The 17,360-nt window shown below is 42.9% G+C and overlaps 1 protein-coding gene across 7 annotated transcripts in view; it reads left to right on the top strand.

Moving 5' to 3' along the window:
* The first annotated feature begins 3,100 nt into the window (after positions 1–3,100).
* Positions 3,101–17,360, top strand: part of AHCTF1 (AT-hook containing transcription factor 1) — an 82,758-nt gene continuing 68,498 nt past the window's right edge. For 2 of the 7 annotated variants that reach the window (XM_047703943.1, XM_047703941.1), the window contains exons 1-2: positions 3,116–3,445; positions 6,684–6,795. In XM_047703943.1, coding sequence (XP_047559899.1) covers positions 3,124–3,445; positions 6,684–6,795 — 434 coding nt within the window. In that variant the 5' untranslated portion in view covers positions 3,116–3,123. Of the gene's footprint in view, positions 3,446–3,881; positions 3,901–6,683; positions 6,796–11,141; positions 11,264–17,360 lie in introns of those variants that run through there. The other 5 variants (XM_047703947.1, XM_047703944.1, XM_047703946.1 and 2 more) reach the window with 5 other exon arrangements.

Genomic DNA, 17,360 nt, shown 5'->3' with positions numbered 1-17,360 from the left:
TCACTTTAATCTCTGCAAGAGCCCAGCAAGGGAAGTGTGTAAGTAACATTCTCCTTTCTTCCCAGAGGAGAGAACAGGTTCAGAGAGGGAAGTAATTGTTAAAGTCAGGTTGCCAGAAAGTAGGGAAAATAATTAAAATCCAAGTTCTTCAGACTCCAAATGACCATATTCTTTTCATGACACATGCTTCCTCCGGTAAGGGAAAGCTTTGAGGCCGGGTTTACCAAGGCGCATTCTGGGGAACACCAACGAGGCCAGATAATCCAAGAGCATAAATGGAGTCCACCGTCAAGTAACTTTGGGAACTGCCAAGCCTATTAAAGGCTGTGAGGTATTACATAAAAGAAACATTTGATTTTATTTAATCAGTTTTTCCCAAACTCATTTAACTGCCAAACCTAGATTTTCCCCCCATTTAATAGTTATTAACATCTCTTGGAACTAACAAATAATTTACCATATGCTTAAATGACTGAAAAAGAGGAAAAAGTGTTGAATGAGAGCTTTAAAGTGAAAATTCACTTTTTGAATGGAATTTAAATAAACTACTAGCAGTTCTGAGGGTAGCATTAAAAAAAATGTGAGATGTAGTTTGCTCTCAAGGTGATGGGGGTGGTGGAGGGGATGGAGGGAGTCGGAGGCAAACAGGGAAACAGACATAGAACCATACATTTAGCATATTTCAGGGCAAGTTCTTAGTAATGAATGAGAGTTGAAGGGAAGATTTGGGAGAGAAAAGAGGCTTGAGCTAGACCTGAGGGATAGTGAGATTTAGAAAAGGGCAGAGTCTGGGAGACAGTGAAAGGCAGAAGTATGTTTGGAGGATAGTTGATGTGGGATCGTCGAGTGCAACGGTCAAGGAAGAATTCTTGAGACATTTTGGGCACAAAAGCTGTTTTTATTATAGTGCGAGGACAGGACCTGTGGGCAAAAAGACCTGCATTGTGATTGTGAAGAGTGACTGATCACACACAGTTTCCCATCCGATGGAAGAGAAGGGGATATTAGGGCTCCAGGAAACTGAGTCTATAGGTTCCTGGAGGTCTATTATTAAGATTGTGTTTCCCTTGTAAATCATTAAGATGTTACAAACTATAGGGGAGTTTCAAGTCTTATATGACAGTGATCTTTATCAGTTGGCCATTTGTTTTTCCTTTGCCTTGTTCTTGGGCAGTTACTAGTGCCTGAGGAATACCATATCTATCAGATATGTATATATTATATCCCACTTTATATTATATATATCCCACCTTAAGTTGGGGAGGAGTCATGGAGTGTCAGCTCTGGTTTTGCCCTCCGTTTGCCTTTTGCTAACTCATCACAGTTAAGAAAGGATCCTCAGAACTATAGGGGGAAATAAAATAGGACAGGTAGGATTGGTCCAGATTATAGATAACCATACAAAAACCATTCTGCTGGGGCGCCTGGGTGGCTCAGTGGATTAAGCCGCTGCCTTCGGCTCAGGTCATGATCTCAGGGTCCTGGGATCGAGTCCCACATCGGGCTCTCTGCTCAGCAGGGAGCCTGCTTCCCTCTCTCTCTCTGCCTGCCTCTCTGTCTACTTGTGATCTCTGTCTGTCAAATAAATAAATTAAAAAATCTTTAAAAAAAAAAAACCATTCTGCTGATAATGATGAAAGGACAGATTAAAATCTGATTTGGAAATCTGATTGATTAATCTGTATAAGTATGGGGAGAGAGACTTGAATTTTACAACTGGCAGCCCCTTAGACAAAAGTTAACAGAACTCTAACAAACGAATCAGTCAATTCTCTAATCCAATCCCTCTTGCTCTAAAGATAATTGAAGCCCAGAGAGGTCACTTGATTTTCCTAATGTCACACAGCTTCAGGAGCAGGATACCAGAGTTAAGAACTCAAGAAGTTCAGTACGCATGGATTGAGCACAAAATGGTGCCAAAGAAAGTTAAGTGTACGATGGGGAGCAAGGGCACGACACAAATCAGCACATTTGCCAGAGGGATTTCTGTTTGAAAAGGTCTATTTAAAATAATTAAGACAAACCACCAAAACCCCTTTGAACTCCAGGTTAGCCCAACACCTTTGCAAACAAATAACGTTGTTACGTTTAGAGGTTGCTGTCAACAAAGAAAGACAAATTACAGAAAAAAAGAATTTACGTTTTTAAAAGGGAGCATATCTCAAAAAACACATGGGAGAGGGTAACAAAAAAGGACAAGCTTTCCTGATAACAGAAGCGGCTGCCACAATCTTCCCTCCACCTCACGTTATAATCCTTTTATTTGGTATTTACTATCAGGGACATAGTGGACATCTCCGTGCTTGAAACGCGTTTGGTGCTGGGACTAGCTTCAAAGATACCAACAACAAATTAAAGAAATTCCGCAGTGAAACCCTACAGCGACCAAAACGGTAACTAATTTGGGGTAAAAAGAGGAAAAAGATTAGACTAGGCGGCGTTAACACCTGTGGCCACGAAAGCAATTGCGGGTATTTAAAAATAAGTAAGAGTCAGAAAAGGGTTTCCCCAGACTGCCACCTTGGGCACGAAGAGTCCGAGCACAAGGAACGAAAACCACCGAGGGCAGACGCGCCCGCCAAGGCAGCAGAGGCCAGACCGACGCAGCCAGCTATATCCGCCAGGGATACACGCTAACGTGGCGGCCCCTCTCCCGCCACAGGGGGACCCTAGCCCCGCCCGCGGATCCCGGAGGCCCCGGCCAGAGACTACCACTCCCGACTCCACGCGCGTACGCGTGCCAGGCCGCCGCAGCGGGGTGGCGCGCAAGGCATCGCGGGACTTGTAGTTTCCTCCCGCGCCCCCCCCCCCCCTCCAGCAGCTCTCTGGAGGCGGGGAGATCCTGTTTTATGTAAATGACCCGCGGTGCCAGGCGGGCTTCCCTTCCCTCCCCCTACCTTCTCCTGCGAGAGTTTGAAAATTCCCGCGAAGCCGGCGCCTAGGCCGGAACACTCGCGAGAACTCAGGGCTCCGCGCCGCGATCTGCTTTCCGACCGCTGCCCTCCCTCCGCGCCCACACCTCCGCGCCCCGCCCCTCGGCGCCCCGCCCCACCCCGCGGCGCCCCGCCCCACCCCGCCCCACCCCTCCCAGGCTTATAAGACTTGGTCGGTCCGCCCGCGGTAATGCTTAGAGCAGGCCCGGCGCCATCAGTCTGTAGGAGGCAAAGTCGTAGGGAGGAGGATCCGGAACGGCGGCGCGGGCGGCGTCGGAGTCGCGGATCCGCGCGTCGGACTGCAACCGGCGGAGGCGCCTCAGGGGCTGTGGGTCTGCGGCGGCCGGCGAGGTCGCGGGCGGAGGCTGGAGGTGCGGCGGCGTGCGCGCCCTGCCTGAGGCGGCCGTGTCTCCCGGGAGATGCTGTGACGGACCCGCGCGGGAGGAGCTCGCGCGCGGCCTTGCGCCCCCTGCACTCGGCGGCCGGGGCGGTCGGCCGCCCGCCCTGCGCAGGTAGGGAAAGGGCGGGAGGGGCCGGCCCGGCGCGCGAGGGCGGGTCCGCGCGGCCTGGGCCGCAGGGCCTCGGGCCTCCCTGCTTTGGGCAGGGGGCCGGGGCGCTCGGCGCGGGGGCGGGCGGCCGGGCTCGCTGGGCCGGCGGCGGCGGGGGAACGCGGTTGGCGGCGGGGGCCGCGCGCTCGGGGGAGGGGGCCCCCCCAGGCAGCGGGTTATATAACCACCGGCCGGCGGCACATGGCGGCTGAGAGGCGTTGCGGGAACCACCCCCTGCGCCTTCCGCGGCGCTGGCCGGGCCCGCACGCCGCGCAGGGGTGCCGGGCCCGCGGCATGCCCTGGGCGCCGTGCTCCGGAGTGGTGGAGACCTTGGCCGGCCTGGGCCCGAGCGAGCCTACTCGGCCGTGGAGCCGGTCTTTCGTCGCGGTGTGCTTCACATGCTCCTGGGCCTGGCTCGGGTGAGTCCGGGCCGCGGGAGGGGTCGGGGCGGGAGTGGAGAGTGCGGCGATTTGATCAGCACGTCTTGGGGTGGCTGTCGTCTTCCTGGCCCCCCGAACTTGAGGACGATCACTTTTGTTACTAGTTGACTGCTGAGCTGTGGGGGAGGTTAGGTGATTCTCAGCGCCAACGAGGATCGTGCTCGCTGTTATCTTTTTAAAATACCGTTTGAGAAGTATTTGGAAGAACCTGGGCCCTTTAGGGTAAAATATAGGCCTCATGGAAACTTTAAACTTCCGTTTATTCTCAGAATATCCTAAAGAATCGGTAGATTTTGAGAACCTTTCGTGAGCTTTGACCGAATGGGTGGGAGACCAGGAATGACAAGCCCAGTTTCAAGTTAATGCTGGAGGGATGCTCCAAGTGTGTTAAGTGCTATGGGAAGTGTGCATTCTCTCCGTTACTGTAATTTTTTATCCTGTTTTTCAGTAACCTAGCAAAGCGTCACCAGGTCGCAAAACAGCCAAAATTATTTTAAAATGATTTTTAAGAGATTCTTCTGTAGCAATTTGGGGATGGACACATCTTCATTTATTTATTTATTTTTTAATATTTTATTTATTTGTCAGAGAGAGAGGAGAGCGAGCGAGCACAGGCAGACAGAATGGCAGGGAGAGGCAGAGGGAGAAGCAGGCTCCCCGCCAAGCAAGGAGCCCGATGTGGGACTCGATCCCAGGACACTGGGATCATGACCTGAGCCGAAGGCAGCTGCTTAACCAACTGAGCCACCCAGGCATCCCCACATCTTCATTTATAAAGAAACATAACATTGTTCCTTTTTCTCCTGCTGACCATGAAAATTTACAGCACCTCCTAATTTTTCTTCAGAATGAAGTCTAACTCTCTTAGGTTAGGCCAGCAGTTTCCACGACAAGTCTCTTCTGCTTTCCAGACTCAACTACTCAAATATTTTTGCTTTGCCCATTCCAGAATCCTCCCCATATCCGGGCCCATTTTTCTTGAAGATGTATGTCGGTGTTTCTTTGCTCATGGCCTTCAGCCTGGAGCTCCATCCCTGCCTTATTCAAGTTCTGAAATTTCAAATCCTCCTCACTTTAAATGCCATGTTTTCTAGTCACTCTTCCATTTCCCTTTATTCCACATCATTTTTACCATTGTTGTAGCATTTATTTTTGTCTGATATTCTAAGGGTTGATTATATGTATCTCCTTCTGGAAGGTAAACTCTTTGAGGTCAGGAAGTGGGTCATCTTAGTGCCCTACAGTTCCCTGCCCAGCACAATGTTTTAAAAGTACTTGGAGATTAATAAATGTTGGAAGTAAGTTTGAAAGAGCTGCTACTAAAGGAAGTTTAACTTAATAGTTTATTAGTAGAAGTTTAGAAGCTTCTGAGTCCACTGACAGCTTACACGAACATCATAATTCTTTGTCTTTTTAGGAGTTGCAAAAAAAGGAAAAATGCATAGAGAATGTTCTGTGGAAATGTTTGTTCAGTGTTGTCACAATATAATTAGTGAACAACTAGATGAGAGTTTTTTGCTGTAGTGGGATTCAGCTGCTTTTGAGGCTGTGTGTGTATCCCACAGAACTGATTTGTGGTATTTTTTTTTTAAAGATTTTATTTATTTAATTGACTGACAGATCACAAGTAGGCAGAGAGTCAGGCAGAGAGGGGGAAGCAGGCTCCCTGCCAAGCAGAGAGCAGGATGCGGAGCTCGATCCCAGGACCCTGGGATCATGACCTGAGCCGAAGGCAGAGCCACCCAGGCACCCCTGATTTGTAGTATTCTGTGTTATAAAATCTTTCCTAGTAGTTTTGTGAATTTTATTTTGCATCTTAGTACTGAGACCATATATATTTAAAAATAAGTTGGACCCCAAACTCTGGCCAATAAGAGATTTTTCTTTTTAATAAGTTTATTTTTTAGAGCTGTTTTAGGCTCACAGCGGAGTTGAGGGGGAGGTACAGAGAATGTAGTTCACATTCTCCCTGCTTCCACTCAGGCATAGCTTCCCCCCATTATCAACATTCACCACTAGATTAGAACATTCGTTACAATTATTGAACCTACATGGACACATCATTATCACCAAAGTTCACAGTTTACATTAGGGTTCAGTCTTGGTGGTGTATGTTCTGTGGGTTTGGACAGATGTATAATGACAATTATCTACCGTTATAGTGTTATCAAAGTACTTTCACAGCCCTAGAAATCCTCTGTACTCTCTCTGGTCATCCCTCACTTACTGCTAAACCTTGGCAACCACTAGTCTTTTTACTTTCTCCATAGTTTTGCTTTTTCCAGAATTGTCATGTCGTTGGAATCATGCAGTATGTAACCTTTTCAAATTGACTTTTTTCACTTAGTGATAATTCTGATTCCTCTATGTCCTTTCATTGCTTGATAGTTCATTTCTTTTTTAAAGTTTTTGTCTGTTTATTTAAGTAATCTCTCTGCCCAGTGTCAGGAACCTGAGATCAAGAGTCACAGGCTCTCCTGTCTGAACTAGCCAGGGGGCCCTCGCTCACTTCTTTTCAGAACGGAGTGAATATTATGTTGCCTAGACGTTCTACCATTTATTTAGCCATTCACCTACAAAAGGACGTACTAGTTTTCTACAGATCTTAATAGTTACGAGGAAAAGCTGTGATAACATCTGTGTGCAGTTTTTTGTGTGGACATGTTTTCAGCTCCTTTGGGTAAATACCAAGGAGTGTGATTGCTGGAACGTATGGTAAGAATATATTTAGTTCTGAAAGAAACTGCCAAACTATCTTCCAGAGTGGCCGTACCATTTTGGATTCCCACCAGCAGTGAAGGAGAGTTCCTGTTGCTCCACATCCTCACCAGCATTTGGTGGTGTCAGTGTTCCGGATTTGGGCCGTTCTAAAAGGTGTGCAGTGGTGTCTCATTGCTTTGAAATGCATTTCTCTGATGACATATGAAATGGAGCTTCTCATGTGCTTACTTGCTGTCTGTTTATCTTCTTAGTGAGTGTTTGCTAAGGTCTTTGGCCATTTTTAATTGGGTTGTTTTCTTGTTGGCTTTTAAGAACATTGAGTTTTTAAAAATTGATTTTATTGCTTAACCTGTCTATTTCTATTCCCTGTGATGAGTATCTGCTGTCCTAAAATACCATGTTTTGGATCTATTAGTTGCAAGGCATTGTGACTCTGGAATTTATAGGAACAAGACATGATTTTTGCTTTTTAGGAATTCATACTTGGGGGGTGGGAGGACAGACAAACACAAATAACAAGTTTCAAAAATAATAGTTATGACTGCTAACCTAAAAGTGGAAAGGAGTGAGCTCAGAAAATGAGATTAAGTAGGAAAGGATGGGTCTATGCAGACCACACTGGGAATTTAGTCTTTGATGGATGGGGTTTTGGCACATAGAGATGAAAGGGGAAATAGCATAAAAGAATGAAAGTGCTGGGCAGTAGCAAACTTCTGATGAATTTGGGAGACAGCCCTGTAGAGATAGTCTGGAGCTGCCATTCATTGCCTGTGGCTGAGGATATTGGTTTTTATATGCAGTAGGGAATCATTGAAGGGTTTTGAGAAAAATGACATAATCCTTTTGTGGTATCAAGAAGATGAACAACATTTTTATTTCAATGGCAGCCAGCACAATGTCCTGCTCTGCCTGCCTAGACCTTCAGAAGGAATTGAAACTTTCAGAGGTTGCTGATGTTGACATGTCGTAAAGGCTGGGACTCTACTTAATTTTGTACAAAACTGAGCAGGGCTGCTTAATGTATATTTGTGAACATACATGTCTATATGAGATGTTCTTTCTAATAGTATAATTTTTCAGAGGTCTCTTCAATGTGCTTTTAATTCATACTGTAAATTGTGATTTGAAAGGTCTTGAAGCCAATTTTTGCCCTGTGGATTCAAAGGCTAACTTGCGAATTGGAAAAACTTTCTTTCATTCACTGAGCACTTTTTTTAAACTCTTATGCCAGGCCCCATGATAAACTAAGAGTTGGAGAGATAGATATTCACATTATCTAGAAACTTGGGTGTGACATGAATACGGGAATAGAGAAGTACAACATTACATGTACTAGTAAGCAGTAGAACCAGGACTTAAAGCCATTTTAATTCAAAGTTTGTGCCTTTTCTAATACTCTGGATGAAACCTGTGGTTATTCAACTTGCTGTTTCTCAGACACTAAGAGCTTTGAGAAATTCTTTTTCCTCTTGAAATAGCATCAGTTTGAGAACACAGCTCGAAATCCAGAGGTTCTAAAGGGGTAAAATCCTTTAGTTATGTAGAAGCTAAGTCTAACTTGCAGGACCAAGAAGTGAATTATTATTGTTATTGTAATCCTAAGAAACAACTGAATGGAGAAGGGAAATGGGGAGATAAAGATAGAGGAGCACTTAGAAGGAAGCTGTGGTTTCAGCATTTCATTTTTGTGTGTGGAGCATTTTACCATATGATAAACATTTAGTATTGGTTGAATGAATTAAGAAATAGACTAGAATTGATAAACTGATTATCCATTGAATGTGACAGATTAAATAGATCACTAAGGAAGTTAACAGCTTCAAGGATTCAAAGTTCTAGAGTCTTTAAATTTAATCTCTAAGTTTCTAAGGATAGCACTAACTTAACATCGTTATAATGTTAATCTTTTGAGGAAATACTGTGTACTTGGGTTTGCTATATGGTGTTGAAGTGGCTGCAGAGCATGTTACTGGCCTGAGGTGTAAGGCGTCAGCTAGAGCAGAAGCAACAGTGCTTTGGAGGTGTGTGACTGACCTTGGACGTACCTGTACAGAAGTCTGTGTTATGGAACTGTGACTGGGCCTAGCAGAGAGAAAATCATGGATCAATTTAGGACAAGTACTTTTACAGAGAAGTTGGACCACAAGTGTGCCTGAGAACCAGGTAGTGGGTCTCTCCCCCTCGAAGACCAGCACAACCCACCCCCAACCGCATACACTGACCATAGAGAGCTGCAGAACTTCAGCTCCAGTGGAAACCGCATCAGGTCTCTTCTAACAAGCAGACCAGAGCACATCTAGTTAAAACTTGCCACACTCTGGCCAAGGTCCAAACACTGCCCACTGCAGGGAAGGAGAAACTGCAGAGGACTGACCTGAGGGAAAGAGCAGCCCAAACACAGCAGCGCGGTGCACGCCCCACACAGCAGGACACTGCCGGAAGCACCAGGCCCTGGATGATATATGACCTCTTCATAATGAAGCCATTACAGTACTCTCAGGAACAGGAAACATAACAGGCCTTCCTAACATACTGAAGACAGAGACTTGGACAAAATGTCAAGATTGAGGAATTCATCCCAAAAGAAAGAACAAGAAAAGGTCATGGCCAGGGATCTCATTGAAATATATAGAAGTCATATGCCCGAGCCAGAATTTAAGGCGACAATCATAAGGATACTACCTGTGCTTGAGAAAAGCATAGAAGACACCAGGGAGTACCTTAACACAGAGATAAAACACTTAAAACCTAGTCAGGCCAAAATAAAAATATGCTATAACTGAGATTTGAAACTGACTGGATATAGTGACCACAAGGATAGAAGAAGCAGAGGAATGAGTACGTGACATAGAAGGTAAAATTGTGGAAAATAATGAGGCTGAAAAGAAGATGGAAAGAAAACTCTTAGATCATGAATGTAGACTTCAGAACTCAGTGACTCCATAAAATATAATAATGCTCATTTCATAGGAGTCTCAGAAGAAGAAGAATTTCATAGGCGTCTCAGAAGAAAAAGAAGAGAGGGCAAAGGAGGCAGAAGGCTTATTTGAGGAAATTATAGCCCAAAAGTTTCCTAATCTGGGGAAGGAAACAGACATCCAAATCCAGAGGCACAGAGAACTCCAAACAAAATCAACAAAAGCAGGCCAACACCAAGACACACTGTAGTTAAACTTGCAAAATACAGAGATAAAGAAAACAGCCTCAAAGCAGCAAGAGAAAAGAAGTCCCTAACTTATAAGGGAAGTCACATCAGGTTAGCAGCAGATGTCACCGCAGAAGCTTGGCAGGCCGGAATAAGGTGGCCTGGTATGTTCAACCTGCTGAATGGAAAAAATAGGTAGTCCAGAATAATTTTATCAAGCAAGGCTGCCATTCAGAATAGGAGAGAGAGTTTCCCAGACAAACAAAAACTAAAGGAGTTCATAACCACTGAACCAGCCCTGCAAGAAGTATTAAAGGGGTCTTTGAGTTAGAAAGAAAGACCAAAAACAACAAAGACTAGAGCAGAAATTCTCCGGAAACAATGACTTAACAAGTAATACAAGAACACTAAATTCCTATCTTTCAATAATTACTCAGTGTAAATGGACTACATTCTCCAGTCAAAGGACATAGGGTGTCAGGATGGATTAAAAAAACAAGACCCATCTGTATGCTGCTTGCAAGAGACTCTTCTGAGACCCAAAGACACCTGCAGATTGAAAGCAAGGGGATGAAGAACCATTTCTCATTGCTAATGGACATCAAAAGAAAGCCGGGGTAGCTATCCTTAGATCAGACAAACTAGATTTTAAACCAATGGTTGTAACAAGAGCTGAAGAGGGGCACTCACTATATCATAATAAAGGGGTCTATCCAACAAGAAGATCTTAACACTGGTCAATATTTATGCTCCCAACTTGGGAGCACCCAGATATTTAAAATAATTCATAGCAAACATAGAGGAACCATAATTTAAGTGGTGGATTTTAATACCCCACCTACAGCAATGGACAGATCTTCAAAGCAGAAAATCAACAAGGAAACAATGGCTCTGAATGACACATTAGACCAGATGGACTTAACAGATATATTCAGAACATTTCATCCTAAAGCAGCAGAATACACATTCTTTTTGAGTGCACATGGGACATTCTCCAGAATAGATCACATGCTAGGTCACAAATCATGCCTCATCAAGTACAAAAAGATTGAGATTGGGGCGCCTGGCTGGCTCAGTCATTTAAGCATCCGATTTTTGATCTCAGCTCAAGTCTTGATCTCACGGTCTTGAGATCAAGCCCTGTGCTGGGCGTGGAGCCTACTTAAAATTCCCTCTCCCTTTCTCTTGCCTCTCCACTCTGAGTGTGCTCTCTCCCTCTCCCCCTCTCTCTATTTCTAATTAAAAAAAAGCTGATTGGGATCATACCATGGGTATTGTCCATCACAACGCTGTTTGTTTGTTTGTTTTTCTTTTTTTTTTTTAAGTAGGCTCTGCACCCAACATGGGGTTTAAACTCACGACCCTGAGATCAAGAGGCACACCAACTGAACCAGCCAGGCACCTCTCCAATCACAGCAGTAAGAAACTTGAAGAAATCCACAAGAAAAAAGCTGGAGAGACCACAAATACATGGAGGTTAAAAAACATCTTACTAAAGAATAAATGGGTCACCCAGGAAATTAAAGAAGAAATTAAAAAATACATGGATACAGTGTACTTGGAACCTCTTAACACTTGAAAACATAAAAGGGTTGTTTAGCCCACAGTCCCTACAGCTCTGGGTTCTGTTTCTGATGGGTTAATGTAAATTGTTGAATTTATTTTGATGTAACAGAATAGTAATAAAAATCTACCCACTGATAAATTCAAGATAGCAAACGTTTCACAAAACTTTCTACTTCCTTTTATTTTATTTTAGGAGGTTCTGCCCCAGACATGGGGTTAGAACTCACAACCCCAAGGTCAGGAGTCACATATTCTACTGACTGTGTCTGCCAGGCATCCTTACTTCCTTTTGTTTTAGATTAATTGTGGATTTATAAACTTTACCTTTAAGGTTTTCCTGCAAGTTAGGCTGCTTTTTTACAATTTAAAAATTATTATATTTTGGAATTTAGTGATTAAGTCAAATGGCTCTGTGTCCCCTCTGAGATCATTCCTGTCCCTTGAGTTTTCTCTTTCTAGACCATTGAGTACCCCCTACCCTGAAAGTTTTTATTCCCATATGTCAGTTTTCACCTCAAGATCATTATCTTTTGGTGTTAGCCATTGAAGCAGTTTTTCCCCCCTCAAAAAAGTGTTGTATGCTGTGCTTCTCAGAATAATAGTGCTGGGGATACAAAGATGAGGCAGGGTGCCCGAAACTATAGGGCAGACATGGTGTCAGTTTTACTTGAAGATTTGAAGTCTAATTAATGTCCGGTACATGGAAGTTGCTTCATAGATTGTAGCTTCCTTCCCCTCACCACTCATTTTAGGGTGGGAATGCCTTCAGATCTTTTATTCATCTATAATTTCCCATTTCTGTATCATACTGAGGAGGAGGAGTTTTTTTTCTTCCCAGCAGGGATGGCTAAATTATCTCAGGACATTATTAAAATTTTGTGATTTTCCATCTGGTGTCATTTTCACAGTGATTTGAAATGTTATTTTTGTTATAAGTGGAATAGTTCAGTCTCTGGTCTCTTGATTTCATTGATCTGTTTCTCTGTTTTGTTGGTTTGTTTTTGTTTTTGTTTTTTCTTAATCGCACAGAACCAGCTTTTTGTTTCATGGATTATTTTCAACTATGATTTTTCTGTCTTGTTTCATTAAATTCAGTTCTCTCATTCCTTTCTTCTGTTGATGGTTTAATTTGTTCCTTTTCTAGTTTCTTAAGGTGGAAGCTTAGGTTACTGATAGGAGATCTTCTGGTTGTTTAGTGCTATGAATTCCCCTCTAAACACTGCTTTAAGCTGTATTACACAAATTTGGGTAGGTCATGTTTTCATTTTCATTCAGTTCAAAATACTCTTCTTTCTGAGGGAACTTCTTCGACATTCCTGGTACTGCCTATCTGCTGGTGACTGTCTTTTTCACTCTTGTATGTTGAAAGGTCTTTATTTTGCCTTCATTTTTAAGTGATATTTTCATAGGGGATAGAATTCTAGGTTGACAGCTTTTTTTTTTTTTTCTTTCAGAACTTAAAATATATTGTTTCACTGTCTCCTGGCTTGCATAGTTTTCCACGAGAAGTCTCTTGTCATTCTTGTTCATCTTTGCAGTGTGATACTTTTTAAGATTTTCTCTTTGTCCCTTGCATATGATATATATTGTTCCAGTTTTAGTGTATGTACTGCTGAAGTGAGCCCAAGTATGATGTATTTTGGTGGCATTTCTTCATGTGCCTTGTGCTTGAGTTGTATTGGCCTTTTTGGATTTGTGGGTTTATAGTTTCATCAAATTTGGAAACTTTTGGCCATTGGTTTTTAAATATTTCTGTCCTCTTTTTTTTTTTTTTTTTTTTTTTTGGAGATTGCTGTTATATATTATGGCACTTGATATTGTCCCATAGGTCATTGATGTTCTGTTCTTTTCCTTTCTGCCTCAGCCTTTTTTTTCTTCCATGTGCTTCGTATTAGATAGTTTCTACTGTGGATGTTTAGGTTCAGTAATACTTTAAGTGTCTGAATCCCATTCAGTATTTCTCATCTCTAGAAGTTTGATTTGGTCATTTTTATATCTTCTGAATCTTTCCTTAACAGGCTTGTGCCTTCTTCTGTCTTCTTGGACAGAGGTATTATGGCTAGGACAACTGATTTAATGTCCTCATCTAGTAATTCTAACTTCTGTGTTATTTCTAGGTCTGTCTCTCTTTTTTTAAATGGGTCATTTTTTTGCTTCTTTTGCATACCTGGCAATTTTTGATTGGGTGCCAGATACTGTGAATTTCACTTTCTTTATTACTGAATATTTTTACATTCCTTTATATTTTCTTGAGCCTTGTTCTGGGGTGCAGCTAAGTTATTTGGAAACACTTTGATTCTTTTGTAGCTTGCTTTTTCAGACAAGACCAGAATGACCTTTAGAAAAGGGCTAATTTGGGGGTACCTGGGTGGCTTAGTCAGTTTAAGTATCTGCCTTCGGCTCAGGTCATGATCTCAGGGTCCTGGGAACAAGGCCCACATTGGGCTCCCTGCTCAGTGGAGAGTCTGCCTACCCCCTGCCTCTCTCTCTTGCTTATGCTCTCTCTCGCTTTCTCTCTGTCTCAAATAAATAAAATCTTTTATTTATTTTTTATTTTTTTAAAGATTTTATTTATTTACTTGACAGAGAGAGATCACAAGTAGACAGAGAGGCAGACAGAGAGAGAGAGAGAGGGAAGCAGGCTCCCCGCTGAGCAGAGAGCCCGACGCGGGACTCAATCCCAGGACCCTGAGATCATGACCTGAGCCGAAGGCAGCGGCTTAACCCACTGAGCCACCCAGGCGCCCAATAAAATCTTTTTTAAAAGGGGGAGGTAATTTTTTTTCCCCCACCACTGAAGCAGTCAGTACCTTTCTGAGTACTCTACTCAGTGCCTCATGTATTATAAGGTTTTTCCACTTTGGAGCTATTCCTGGCCTTGTGTAAGCTTTGGGGATTGTTTCTCCTCTCTTTTTCCAATGATTCATCCCTTGGCCTCTGGTAGTTTCCTTTCATGCTTATTACATGGATCATATGAAGGTTCAGGGGACCCCACCACTGATATCTGGAGCTCTTTTTGTGTCTCAGACTTTCTGATCGCTATTCTCCCTGAAACCTTCTATCTATAATTCTTTAGGACTCCCTTTAAGGGAGAGTTTATTTGTGGTAGACTGTTTTTGTTTTTTTCTAAAAACGTGTTTCATATTTAAGGATAATTCCAGGGATACATAATTATATGTTGACAGCAGTGTTTGCTTAGAATTTTCAAGATATTCCAGACTTCTGGCTTCCACTGTTGTTGAGAAGTCATTTCTTTTTTTCTACCTAGGATTCACTGTTCTTCCCAATTCCAGAGTATTGGTGTGCTCTCTACAGATTTGGGAAATACCTTTTAGAATATTGATTCTTCTTTTTTTTTTTTTTTTAAGATTTTATTTATTTATTTGACAGAGATCACAAGTAGGCAGAGAGGCAGGCAGAGAGAGAGGGGGAAGCAGGCACCCTGTTGAGCAGAGATGTGCAGGCCTTGATCCCAGGACCCTGAGATCATGACTGAAGCCAAAGGCAGAGGCTCAACCCACTGAGCCACCCAGGTGCCCCAGGCTTTTTTTTTTTTTTTTTCCCCCTCTTAATAGATTTTACTTATTTGTCAGAGGGAGGGAGAGCACATGGGCACAGGCTCGGGGAGTGACAGGCAGAGGGAGAAGCAAGCTCCCGCTGAGCAAGGAGCCCAGTGTAGGACTTGATACTGGGATCATGACCTGAGCTGAAGGCAGATAGTTAACCAACTGAGCCACCCAAGTGTCCCTAGAATATTGCTTTTTCCTTACTATTTAGTGTTATATTTTGAGGGATTCTGAATAAACATGTTAGATCTTCTTCCTCTCTTGCCTATAACTTTTTTAAAGATTTTATTTTTGGGGCGCCTGGGTGGCTCAGTGGGTTAAAGCCGCTGCCTTCAGCTCAGGTCATGATCCCAGGGTCCTGGGATCGAGCCCCGCATCGGGCTCTCTGCTCAGCGGGGAGCCTGCTTCCCTTCCTCTCTCTCTCTGCCTACTTGTGATCTCTGTCTGTCAAATAAATAAATAAAATCTTTAAAAAAAAAAAAAGATTTTATTTTTAAGTAGTCTTACACCAATGTGGGGCTTGAACTCAACGCTGAGATCATAAGTCAGATCCTCCACTGACTGGGCCAGCCAGATGCCCCTCTTGCCTGTAACTTTCAACTACTTCTTTCTTTGTCTCTCTGTCCTACATTCTCAAAGAGTTTGGGGATTCTCTTTCTCTTCCTAGTATGCTGTATTACTTGTTTTTTGAGTTCGTTTTTGTTTAAGTAGGTACAAGAGAACTATTTGTTGAATAGAGACAAAAGAATATTTCTAAGTTATAAAGAATCATGATGCAGTGATTACCTGTCTACTCACCATAAAAGTTTTAGAAAAAGGACATTGGAGTTCTTCTGTATTCCTTTCCATTCTAGCCCCTTTCCCTCTTCTCAAAGTAACTACTATTATAGTCCAAGTAACTACTATTAACGGTTTTTGTGTTTATTGTTTCCTTGCTTTATTCATAGTTTTGTTACATATGTTTGTGTTTTTAAATATTATTTTCTTAGTTTTATGGCCTTTTAAATGTTATGTGAATATAATCATTTATGTGGATATTTTTGGCTCCTTTTATTATTATCACACTCTGACATTTGTCCATATTGTTGCTTATTGCTGCACTTCTCATTACTCCTTTGAGGTTTTTTCCCCCATTGAGTTTTGTTTTGCTTTGTTTTAAGATTTATTTATTTATTTATTTGGCAGAGAGAGAGAGAGAGAGAGAGACAGACAGCGACAGCAAGAGGGGGAATACAAGCATGGGGAGTGGGAGAGGGAGAAACAGGCTTCCCGCTGAGCAGGGAGTCCAGTGTCGGGCTCCATCCCAGGACCCTGGGATCATGACCTGAGCCAAAGGCATAGGCTTAAGGATTGAGCCACCCAGGCACCCCCCCACCCCATTGAGTTTTAAATTTTACTTAATTTTTCATTCCAGGAGTTCTGTTACTTTTTTCAAATCTACTTGACCATTTTTCATTATAATTTTTAAAGTTTTCTTCCTCACTAGTAAGCTAGATCTTTGAGTTCTTTACCATATTAAACATATTTTCTGTTCTCTGATCATTTTCAATATCTAAAATCTCTGATAGATTGATTCTGCTGGCTGGAGATCCTTGTTCTAGTTTGTTATTTTGACTGTGAGTCATTTTCTTTGGAATTTCATCTTTGAGAACTGAGATTCTGGAGAATATTTGGTGGTGTCTATGGGTTTCTAGAGCATTACCAACCTGAGAATAATTTATAAAACATTGCTGTCTGAGTATTGTCAAATATCATAGCTTGAATTCTGGCCACCACTTTGTGTGAAGGGAAATATTCTTTTTCTGAGCAGATACTTCTAGCCATGGCCAAAAGGAGCAGCATTATTGCTCCCTGTCCCGCACAGTGGGTGCTTCTCTCACTGATTTTTCACTGATTTATCTCACTGATAAGGCTAATGGTATAGCCTTATGGAGTTGAATGGCACAGGGAGGAGGCTCTTCTTTGTGTGCCTTGGCTCTGTTAGTCCATAGCTTTTTCTTCTTCCTCTGTGCATCTCAAGAGTCTCAAAGTCAGAGACCACCAGCATTGGATTTGGTAGCCAACCCTCAAGGCCCAAGCCAGCTTAGAGGTTTCCAAAATTCCTGCTGTCTGTCTCTTTTTTTTAGATTTTATTTATTCATTTGACCGAGAGACAGAGATCACAAATAGGCAGAGTGGCAGCAGAGAGAGAGGGGGAAGCAGGCTCCCCGCAGAGCAGAGAGCCCAATGTGGGGCTCGATCCCAGGACACTGAGACCATGACCTGAGCTGAAGGCAGAGGCTTAACCCACTGAGCCACCCAGGTGCCCCCCACTCTCTTCATGTTTGGCTCTATCAATTCATTCAAAAAAGTATTTTAACCATCATTTTTGGTTATTTACAATAGAAGGATCATTCCAGGAATCTAATCTCTATAGTGGAAGCAAAAGATACATTTTGATT

Source organism: Lutra lutra, chromosome 15 (genome assembly GCF_902655055.1).
Source record: "Lutra lutra chromosome 15, mLutLut1.2, whole genome shotgun sequence".
In the NCBI taxonomy this organism is placed as follows: Eukaryota; Metazoa; Chordata; class Mammalia; order Carnivora; family Mustelidae; genus Lutra; species Lutra lutra.
Note: the sequence above shows the minus strand (reverse complement) of the source record. Positions and strands in the feature narration are given on the sequence as shown.